Here is an 11975-nt window from a genome sequence, read left to right as displayed (position 1 = left end):
GCTTCTCTATGAACAACTCTGAATTTCCTGTCTTTGGTGCTCTGGCCTCATGCTCACAACATACCTGAGGTGAGTATCAATAGCATAATAATTCAAGGCCTGTTGCAACTTATTTCTATAATGTGGTTTCCTTTTTATTTGCTTGGTATGGCTAATAGGAGATCTTATGTAAAGCTACTTGATGCTCACTGGAGAAGTTTACTGCTTACATCAGCCACTCACTGGAGAGGCAGTCTATAGTCACTTGCTCAATTTCGTCCGCAATGGTAAAAATAATACAGCAAAACCACATGGCCCCTGCTCTTGACTTGACCCCCACCTCCATTAAAGTCCTCAGATCTAGGTTCATAAAAATTCTTTGAATTGCAAGTGAGCTAGATCCCTAGTGTACATTTGTGAGCATTTCCAAACATCTCCAAACTCAGCCTATTGATGTTAGACATGATGGGGCTGATTCCCCATTGCCTTTTACTTTGTAGAATCATTTACTCCATACAGAGTGAGGATAAAAATCTTACCACTCACTTTGCACTGGGATAAATGACTCCCAAGATGCATGGCTATGGAGAACCAATGCTGATATTTTGTGATCAAATTGCAATCTGGGGACACTCATTTTTCTTATTTCATCTTCTAGCATTTTATTAGGCTTTAAACAGGTATGCACATATTTTCCAAGCCCACCTAAAATACAAAAACCATAATTTTATAATCAGACTTTTTAAAATGTTATGAAGACCACTTATTTCAGTATAATTGATCAATAATAATGGCATTAATGGAAATTTTAGAGCTTTTTTACTTACACGTATATTACTAGTTTATTTTTAAATTGATTTAATGCTGTATCTATGTTTCTGCTGTTCAGTATGATTCCCAATGGTAACACTGTTAAAGAGCAACACTTCTCTTTGGAAAACACCCTCCCCCCCAATATCAGCTGCTGTAAATCAGTCTAGTTCTGCTGAGTTCATTGGACTACACAAACGTACACAGACTGAGGATCCTGGTCCATGACACAGCTATCTTTATACTTTCTTATAACTTAAAAGCAAATGTTCATAGATATCCTGTCGTCAGAGTTCTTCTAAAATGTTGTGTCAATCAGACCTTATTGAACATTCTCTGATCTTTTACCATTAAACTGATTGCAGTAACACTTCTCCCATACACAAACCATTAATACTCGTTATTGTAAGAGTATACCCGACATTGGTTAAGCTGCAAAGGAAAATTTGGCAGTCCAGTTAATTGAAATACATATTACCCCTGATACTGTACCTTTTCACTGGAATAACTGAGATTAAATTATTTCACCCAGCTGTACTGTAGCAAGCTTGAGTTATACTTTGGGCATCAGATCTCTAGATTCTGAGCTAGCCTGAATTGAACTGCATATTAGAAATGGTAGCTTAAGCTGATGCAGTAATTTATCTATTACTAAACTCAGCAGACCATCAACTAACCTGATAAAGAAAATATATTTGAAGAGACCGGGCTGTGTTAATTACTGTTTTAAATTAATCTAGTGAACATTTATATTTACAACGTCTCTTAAATTATCTGTCAACAAACGTGATATTATCTATGTATGGGAACATGCATCATTCACAGCTGAGTGCTGATACTGCATGCTAATTTATATTTGTTTAGTTTGTTCAGTTCTTAGTTTAATGATTTATCACTTTTTATGGCAAAAACCATAGTCAATATATTTCAAAAGCTCATATATTAGAACAAACTGGCATCCATGTCAAACATACTGACAGATGTCCTGTTTACTAATTTTTCAATCACCCAGAACTTTAGTTCTGCACTTTCAACGTTTTTTTTTATTTTTGTCTAAGAGGAATCTACTGAATTCTTAAGTGGCAAATACTGTAGCAAACAGTTGACTTGCAATACTGAGGAAATATAAAGGTGCTGAATTTTTGTTTCAACTAGAAAATATATGTTCCAGCATTCCAACAAAAAGACTATGTAAAGAAACCTATACTGGACTGTATTTGCTTTGGAGAAATATAGGATTAAGGGTTCCATTCAAGAACACCTTTGAGGTGAAATAAAAGGCAGGAATTTAGGAAACAGGTAATTCCAATACTGAATGAAATGCAAACATTGTGTGTGTGTGTTTTTTCTAAAAGATGAAAGTAGTGAGGAGACAGACTAAAAAGTGTCTGCTGATGACTAGTTTTAACAAGTTTAAACTTAAGCCACAATTCAGATTCAGTGTATTTCCTTTTTATGAGTGCATTTTACAGTGTAAGCTCTTCTCCCCGCCCCCCCCCAACCCAATTCTTTCCTTACAGTACCTACTACAACAAACCTCCTTTCCAACAGTCGCTATGCAGCAAAATGCAGGTATAGTCTTTCTGTAGAGTCAACATTGTATGGTGTAATCCATTTAATTCTTCAACTGTGTAGTTTACCATTAGCTTATGTTATCTCCAGATAACTGGTCATCATCGGTTTGCATAAATTACCATAATATGGCACTAACTGGCATCTGGATTTTAAAGTGGTCCCCCTCCTCCCCAAAAGGATAGAACAACAACAACAAAAACCACACATTTTTGTTCTAATGGAAATATATCACAGGAGTCCACTCTAGGATCTCTTCTGCTGGCGGATGTGAAAATGAATAGTTATATTCTAAGAGTGCCAAGGAGGAAGCACAAGTTTGGATTTCGCTGTGGGTCCCTGAGCTTATTTTACTTAAGGAAGGAGGCCGCTATACAAGCGATTCACAGACTGGGACAGAGTCAGAGTCCTGGCTGTGCATGGAGCTCAGTCCTGTATCCGAGTCCTCATCGTTCTCCTCGCAGTCCTTGCACCGCCCCCTGGCCTGGCCCTCCCAGACGTCTGAGCTGCCCACGGGAGCCCCCAGCCCAGCCTCGTGTAAGGCAGGGCCGCCGGGAGCGCGCTCCTCGGGGAGGAGGATCTGAGCTGCCGTCTGGGTGTCCGCGAAGTCCAAAGTGTTCAGCGTCTCGAGCAGGCGCTGCAGCTCCCGCTCCTTGTCCTCGCGGGCGCGCTGCGTGTAATCCAGGTCCGTTTTGATCGCCTCTAAGTCCGTGCTCAGCCGGAGCCCGATGTAGAGGCTGGTGCTCAGCTGGGTCTTCACGCGCTCCTGCTCCACGTGGAGCTCGCTGCCGGCCCCGCCGCTCAGCTCCATGGTGTTGCACTCGGGCTCGGACAGGCTGGAACTGGAGCCCTTGGCCGCGGCCAGCTCCTCCCGGCGCCGCTTCATCCAGCGCTCGTTCAGCTCCTCCTGGATCTCGCCAGCCAGGTGCTCCAGCAGCTCTTCCTGCCGCGTCCGCTGCTCCTGCAGCTGCAGCACCTCCTCGCACTTCCTGGCGTACTCCTCCAGCTGCCCGGCCGCCCCGTCCGGGCCCGGGCCCGGCTCCAGCTCCCGGCTCGCCTCCAGCTCGCAGCTACTGGCCCCCACCAAGTAGGTGTCCTGCACGTAGTTCACGCCGTGCCGCTTCATGCGGTCCAGATGGATCTTAGCCTCGTACCTGTCGATCTCCCGGTCCAGCTCCCGGAGCCGCTGGATCTGCTGGCGGATGGTGTGGTCCTGCGACAGCACCAGGTGCACCAGGGTCTCCATCCTCTCCGCCGAGGACGCCTCCTTGGCCAGCGGCTGCTGCCGCTTCTTGTTGATCTTGGCCAGTTTCCGGAAGGCTTTTCTCACCACCCGGCGCTGCTTCTCCTGCGTGAGCGCCAGGCTGGCCCGGGCCGCCCCGAGGCCATGGCAGGGGCGCTCCTTGCTCAGCACCACCCTGGCCTCGGCGCTGCGGGGCCCCGTGTTGGGCAGGGACGCCTCGCTGCGGACCAGCACGAAGCGGACGTTCTCCTGCTCGTCCCCCCAGGCAGCCCAGAGCCTCAGGATCTTGGTCTTGTTGGGCAGGATCCTCTCGAAGCCCCTCCACTTCTCCACGATGCAGTAGGACTCGGGGGGGCCCGAGAGCATCCCCCCGCCGGAATCCTGCAGGGTGGCCAGCTGCTGCCGCTGGCTGTTGTCCTCCAGCACCACCCGCACCACGTCGGAGCAAGTGGTGCGTCTGGAGAGGCCAGAGATCAACTTCTCCTCCTGGCAGAGCCACACCGAGATCTTCCTCTCCTCCGGCTCCATCGGGGCTGGGGCCACCTGGCCACCGGGCTGCGCCTCCCAGCAGACGGGAAATCCCCCATAGGAGCCTTCACGGTAGGGTAGGGAGCCAAGGTCCCGTCTGCGTCGCCCTGGAGCCCAGCCTGAGCATGGCTGGAAAGGATTCCTCTCCCCCAGCTAGTCACCCCCCGTCTCCAAACAGCGCACCCCACCTGCCTGCCTCCTGTGCCGGACGTGCGGCTAAACTGATGCGAAGTCTCCCCCTGGAGAGAGGCTGCTTTGAGCCTTCAGCTGCAGAGGCGACTGCTCAGCGCCCAGCTCGCCTCCTCGGTGCATTTGCTTCCCCCCGCCGTGTAATCCGCCAGGAGGAACCAGGGAAACTGCCAACCTCAGCGCTCCAGCTCCTCCTGCCGCCTGCCGTGTCACCTCCTCGCGCTCTGCTACTGCCCTCCCCAGGCTGCCGGGTTTTCCTCCCCCACCACGTGACGGCTTCCTCCCTCCCAGCTGAGGCGGGAGTGATCAGCGGTACCTTTCCCCTTGCCCCCAGCGTGCAGGTACTCCGGGCAGCGCGCTCAGCTTCCCAACCACTTGCCTCCAGCAAGGCCACTGCATTCAAAAACAAGCCGAGGCGGTAGCTTGAGGGAAGCTTTCCTTGTATGCGAAACGGTGCCGGTTCCAGGCTCCCCTTACTGGGAGGGGGGGAAGTGGGTCGCTAGCTGAAAAACAAAATAACCACCCAGGGGTTAGTTAGACCTCGGGGGAATCTTGGGTTTTTTATTTATTTTTTTGGCTAGTGCACAACAAAATACTGTCTATAAAGGATAAAGACTGTGCATGTTTTGGCATTTCTGACAAAAGTTTGGGGCCCCTTAAGATCATTTGGGGGGGGGGGTACAAGTGGCCCCTTTGCCCCTCTTCCTCACCAAAAGCTCCAGGCTTGAGGCTAAATGAACTGCTTTAAGGAATCTTTCCGGGGCGGCCCTATTCCCCCTCTTCTCCCCCCCCCCCCCAAATAGAGAGGTTGGAGTAAACACTGGATCTTCAAAGTAAAAAGCCAGGGCCAGGATTTCTACAATTTTAATAAACCTTCAGCCTATAATTAGTCAGAGTTTTATGTTTGTAAAGCACTTTGCAGATGCAATGTGCAATGGACAGTAACTGCTGAGTGTTATTAAAATGCTAGCTAAGCCAGAGTTTAATGGGAATTTGCCATTTACTCTGATGGGAGCGGGCTTTAGTGTGGAATGCAGCAAAGCAGATTGAAGAAATGGTCATAAAATCTGTTTTTTCATGTTGTGATGTGTGTAACAATTTCTAGGATTGCTGAGTAATCTGGGAATGTTGCACTTCTGAATTTTGTTTTAAATGACTAAAACGTTAATTGTTAAAATGGGAAAATTCTCCTAACATTGAAGATTGATGTGTGAATTTCCAGAGTTGGTAAAAATGTCATATAAAAATAATGAATGTTGTGCTTGTGAAAGATTCTGGGTTAACAGCCATGGAGACTAACCTCTTCCATTTATCCATCGAAGTCAAGCTAAGCACAGGCAGTGGCTGAGAAAGCTTTTCAGCAAATGTTCTTTCTAATTTGCCCTGGAGGGAACACCCTGACAGATAACTGTCTAGTTCAGTCTCCTTGCTGCTAAAATTCCTAAGGTTACCAAGTATGATGGTGGTTCTTATGATGCAAACTGCTGTCCAAATAGGAAGTGGGCTGAGGCCACTTTGTTCATTGTTTCCAACTTTCCTGGAGATGAGGCTCACTAATTTTCTCATTGTATTTTTTTTTTCCAGGTTAAAAGATTCTAAGATGAGGCAACTGGTGGGTGTTATAAGGCATAAAACACAGGAGTGATGGTAAAAGACTAAACAGTGTTTCCTGGGCCCAGGCACCTGACACAAATTTATATCCCTGTCATAATCTGCTGATTTATGATTACTGTTATCTTCATGTGACAGGGGCACTAGCACTTTGTAATCCCCTTTTTAAAGGGGGATAGTGGCTGCCACAGTTAGGCTGTGCTTCATTGCCATGTGTTATCCATGAGTTGAAGGGGTATATATCAACTCTCATGGAGTTCCAGACACAGTCTGATTACTCTATGCACCGTTAGTTAATTTCAGCCTTAGGGCTAGATTAGCATCAGGGGTTAGAAAGGAGGATCCCAGCAGCAGAGAGTCTTCAGGCTGCCATGGCACAAAGTGGCAGCATCTCTGATGCAGCCCTGGGAGAACTAATACTGCCCCAAAACTGGATGGTGCTGACCAAGGAGGGAATGTGGCCAAGAATTCTGCAGTTTCAGCTCCTCACCTCAAAGGCTCCTGCTGACACAGCATGTAGAGTTCTGAAGGGAGAGAGCTGCTCCCATCATCACCCTGCTGGAAAACTTGAGAGGGAGTAGCAATGCCCTGCAGTCCCTCAGGGTGATTCTGCCACAGAGTTCTACGCGCCTAATTGGTACATGGAAGTGTAAATTACAGAGAAAGGATTAATGAGAGGCTGCTCTAACTTGAGTCTGGCTGTCTATGGCCTCATTCTGGCAGCCAGGCATAGTCTGAGCACTGCTTCGCTCTCACTGTACCACCTTCCCCTGAGTATGCCCCCAGCACTGAGTGTTATGCTGTTATGTTGGCTCTTTGCCACTGAAGAGTCCCACTCAGCCAGCTTCTATCAGGGAGAAACTGAAGTTGTTAATGTGGTTGGGGACAGCTGGGTTTTTGGCACTTGGTGAAGCGTGGGGAATGGCTTGAATTTGCAGGATGAGCCCATTAGATGGCTATTTAAATGATCAGTAGTGAAGTAGTTGACATTCGAATTTGCACTATTAGATTTCAAAGTTAACACTCCAGAGTTATTGTTTCAGGCTGGCTGCAGATGTCACTGCATCAGTTACACTTGGAAGGTTGTTTTCTTCAAACCCATAAAATCTAGAGGCTTAATTTTTTTTAAATGAAAGTTAAAATTCTGCAGCACAGTTCTGCACCAACAGGTGAGCTCTGCAGCAAATTCTTTCTCCATGGAGTAGTGGAGTACATGCAGCCTTATTGCACTTCATTCAAGGATTCCAGTGCATTTTACAAAGGGGGTAACAGTATTATCTCAGTTTTACAGAAAGAGAAACTGGGGCACAGGAAACTTAAGGGACTTGCCCAAGGTTATACAGCAAGATAGTAGCGCGGGGAACAGAAACAAGGTCTCTTGTTTTCCAGTTATCTTTAATCACTAGACTGGACTACCCCTCCTTCCTCCCTGCTTCTGTCTTTCTCTCCTTCTGTCATCTCATGCCAAGAGAAAAAAATATCGCAAGGATGCACTGGCTCCAAAATAACAGGTCCAGCTCAAATGAAGGTGCAAACTCAGCAAACAGAAGAATGTACAAGTAAGTCTTCTATATTCCAGTAGACGGCAGAAGTACACAAGCTAGTTTATGACATCCCCTTAGCAAAGAAAGCTCCTTCATCTTAGGGTACATCCAGACTACCCGCCGTATCGGCGGGTAGCGATCGATTTATCGGGGATCGATATATCGCGTCTCGTTAAGACGCGATATATCGATCCCGGAACGCACTCCCCGTCGACTCCGGAACTCTACCGGAGCGAGCAGCGGTAGCGGAGTCGATGGGGGAGCCACGGCCGTCAATGCCGCGCCATGAGGACCCAAAGTAAATTGATCTAAGATACTTTGACTTCAGCTACGCTATTCACATAGCTGAAGTTGCGTATCTTAGATCGATTCCCCCCCCGCCCCAAGTGTAGACCAGCCTTTAGAGTCTAACAGCTGCAGACTGCAGGTGGTCAAGCCTAAAGGGAGGTAACATGCTTATATGCAACATGGAAGGAAGATAGTTCTCTCCCACACCAGCAGTAATGTCAAGTCCCCTATAAATCCTAAAAGAAGCTTTCAATGCAATTTAACCTTCTTACTTTTGAAAGCCAACACACATACAGAATGTTCCCGAACCCAGGTAGCCATCAGATTACTTTGTATAAAACCACATCAATGCACATGTGACAGTAGGCTCTGCTTTTGAACTGTAAACTTATCTCACTAAATGCCACCCATATCACTGGAGGGGCCTTGTTTGTTTTCACTGATTTTGCCTTATTAGCTGCTAGCATGGAAAGTGAATGGGAGTGGGATGTTTAACTCCTTTAGGCTCCTTTGGAAATCTTAGTCTAAAGACAAAGCTACAGTTTAGCATGTGCAAAAGTTGTTGCTTTACATTCCCCACAAGTGTGACAAAGCAGGGCAATGGTGACAGTACATTGGCCATAACCTGTCACTATATATAAATGTTCTCTCTCCTTCATATTTCAAGAGGGCATAAAATAACTTACAAATACTCTTTTATGATAAGAACAGCTGATAGTGGTGTGACTTGTACTTTTATTTTAGGTGTTTCTGATAGTAAAATGTTGGTTTCTTTTTCCGTTGAGCTTCCAGAAATTAATTGCAGCTCTGCTACTTTCAAGAAACAAAAAGCAAATAGTGTCAGCAGGAACTTACCTTATCAGAGCCCAAACCGTAAAATTCATTTACTGCCTGTCAATTCATAAAGCAGAGTAGCAGGTGGGTGAATGTTTTAAAAACTAAATAAAGACTATAACTTATTTACAAAGGGTTAAACCAGGGGTCGGCAACGTTCGGCACGCGGCTCACCATGGTAAGCACCCTGGCGGGCCGGGCCAGTTTTATTTACCTGCTGACGCGGCAGGTTTGGCTGATCACGGCCCCCACTGGCCGCGGTTCGCCGTCCCGGGCCAATGGGGGCGGCGGGAAGCCGCGGCCAGCACATCGCTCGCCCACGCCGCTTCCCGACGCCCCCATTGGCCCGGGACGGCGAACCGCGGCCACTGGGGGCCGCGATCGGCCGAACTTGCCGCGTCAGCAGGTAAATAAAACTGGCCCGGCCCGCCAGGGTGCTTACCCTGGCGAGCCACGTGCCAAACGTTGCCGACCCCGGGTTAAACTGTAAAATGAGATGTTTGGAGATGAAATCACACCTGCCCCCCCAAGTAGAGTGCTCTTAATATTCAGATAGGATTGTTCTGCTGTTGTTACTGAAAAAGAATATAGTATAAATTAGATAAGTGAAGGAAGGTTGCAACCAATATTCCATCAAGCCATAACGGCAGTGAAGTTAGTCTTTGTTGTGGTCTTGAACAGCAGCTATTTGCTCTGTTCCCCTCCCTGAATTCCTGTTAATCTTATTTTACAAGGTTTAGTGATAGGTCCCTTACACTTGTTTTTTGATTGTGAGACAAGCATTAATGCAGTCCTAGGACACAATTAGACTATTAATAAGATCTATTACAGATTCTTTGAGAGCTTGCCTGAGCTTATAGGTATATGAATAGTGAAGAGGCTACTTGAGTTTACAAATCACTCTTTCACGGATGCTCCTTTCTTTCATACCTATTTATTCCTGAAAGCATAAAACAGAATAACCAAATCATGTAGTGCCATGAAAATCTGCTACCCTAGTTAGGATGCATGTCATGAAAATCTTGAACAACCTCTATCCACAGGACTGTATAGATTTTAGCTGAAACAATTTACAGACTGAGTTTTAGACTTTCCTTGGTGAAATTGTTTCCAATCAGTTTCAAAATGAGAATATTAGCTTATTACCTCTGTTGCAGCCATTGAAGGAACTTGCACTTTTGATAGATATTTCTACTTCTGTGTTTCCTCTTCAGTTTCCTTCATTCAATTTGTATATTAATGAATTATAATTAACTGAGTTTACATATTTAAGGAAATAATCATTGCAATTTAATGTGATCAATAGTTTTTATTCACTTATGTGATACCTTTTGGGATGGCTGTGATGATCTCTGTATGAACAATAGGCACTGATGTTGGATTGTACCACTTAGATGCCTTTATCCCAGTTATTCTTTATTTAATGCATACACTGTTCCACCCATACTACAAACAGTTGTGCTGGGACAGAACACCCCTTCCGCTGAACTCAATGGGGGCTGCATGGATACGTCCCTGTGCAACTCCTTGAAAATGCATGTATGTCTCTTTGTTGAATTCCATTAAGGGAAAATTATTAATATTTATATTGCAGTAGAGCCTGGAGGTTTAAATGTGCTAGGCACCAAAATACACACACTTAGTAAGAGACAGTCCCTGCCCTGAAGACTTGCCCAATGTCACACACCAGGTTAGTCACAGAACAAAGACTAGAACCAAGCTCTACTGATTTCCAGGCCAGTGCCACAGCCACAGCCACAAGACCAGGTCCTCAATAACTCACTAATCCATCTTAGTTACTTACTCATCCATCTTAGACAACTGCACTAATGCTTGTCACAGGGTAGCTGATCTCTGTGGATAGACTGAGCCCAGCACCCCTGGACTGCAGCAGGTGAGCCTACCCCAGCTAATTAAAGAGGGCTGGGAGGAAGGACTGTGGTAGGCTGAGTCCTGGGAGGAAGGACTGAGACAAGCTGAGCCCTGGGCAGCAAAGGCCACAAAGGGGTGGAGCTAACTCCTGTGGTGAATCCCTGGAGCAAGGGGAGGCTCAGGGAAGCAACCTGTGGCTGTTGCTCCAACGGGGGAGCAGAGCTGGCTGAGGTTAGGAAGCTGCAAGGAGCTGGAGTGTCAGAGACCTCTGGGAGGGGTGGCCCTGAAGCCTGGGGGCCAGCTATTGACTTAAGACTTCATTCTGGTTGTTTATTCCTTTATGACAAAGATTAAACAAACCTCCTTAACTGAAACTGGACATTGCAGGACATGTTGGGAGCCAGGGTGCAGCAGCAGCCATTTTGGTGGCCCGGGCCTTTAACAAATATGATGGAAAAATAAAAGCCTGCTATAAAACTTACTTCACGTTCCCTTTCCTTTATGAAGCACTAATGAATCTATACTTACCAAGAGGTAGATACAGATATCTAATTAAACAAGTAAGCAAATGCCTTTCCCAATAATCTACATGATAGATATTCTCCTCACACTTACACATGTTAATCAGAAGTAACTGTTAGGAAGTCAGAGGTGTAAAGCTGTTGAAAATAAGAATCATGCCCACATGATAGCTATGTCATTTTCAAAGAATAAAACATTCAATCTGCTGTACAACTGCAGTACTAGTCAAAATAAATGTACATCAAAGATTCCTGGTACAATTCCCCAACTTCCTACACATTCGGTCTTGCATCATTTTTCTTCACATTTAGTATTCCTCATTGTTCCAAAAAATGAGCCATGCACTGGGAAATAATGGCAGGCACATCTGCAGGAGTCCTGCACTCTGCAAATATGTCTGTTTATTTAGCTCTTGTAGCCTATCAACTCTTATATTAAATGTGTCCCTAACCCTCAGGGAATTTGTCTCAAGCTCTTCTGGTGGTAGATTTTCCATTGTTTAGGAATTTACCCAAACACATATACATTGTTTCACCCAAATAGCTTGTATCAGGCATATTTAACTACTTTAGGGCCAAAAACACTGTCCATATTTTTTTCAACTCAGTTTCCATCTGATGATCCCTATCCCCTTCTAATTAATGAAGAAGAATTGTGGTCTCAGAAGGCTATTTGAGAGATGGAGGTGGAAACACTAGGAAACTGACAGTGAATCAGTGGAACTATGAAAGGAAATGCAGGGAGGAAAGAGGGTGACTTCCTGTCCTCAGGCCTAAGAGAATGCTGCCAGTGGCTGTTTCTAAACTCTCTCTTTGCACTGTACAGGGGCCATGTGAGATAATGCTGTGATGGCATTTGTATTTATAAAATTTCTTCAGTTTCTGAGGGGGACAATGCAAGTTTCAGGGGGAAAGGATGATGCTGATTTCATGCAAATGCCCTTGTGTGCAGGCCAATTTGCAGAAGGGCCATGATGATTTAGG

At 45.9% G+C, this 11975-nt stretch overlaps 1 protein-coding gene across 1 annotated transcript; it reads right to left on the bottom strand.

The window, feature by feature from the left end:
• Positions 1 to 2303: 2303 nt before the first annotated feature.
• On the bottom strand, positions 2304 to 4158 carry RASSF10 (Ras association domain family member 10). Its single transcript, XM_024213414.3, has one exon. The coding sequence runs from the start codon at positions 4130 to 4132 to the stop codon at positions 2732 to 2734; it is 1401 nt and encodes a 466-aa protein (XP_024069182.2). The 5' UTR covers positions 4133 to 4158; the 3' UTR covers positions 2304 to 2731.
• Positions 4159 to 11975: the final 7817 nt, after the last annotated feature.

Source organism: Terrapene carolina, unplaced genomic scaffold (genome assembly GCF_002925995.2).
Source record: "Terrapene carolina triunguis isolate 2854851 unplaced genomic scaffold, T_m_triunguis-2.0 Scaffold96, whole genome shotgun sequence".
NCBI classification, from domain to species: domain Eukaryota; kingdom Metazoa; phylum Chordata; order Testudines; family Emydidae; genus Terrapene; species Terrapene triunguis.
This window is presented reverse-complemented; position numbering and strand designations above follow the sequence as displayed.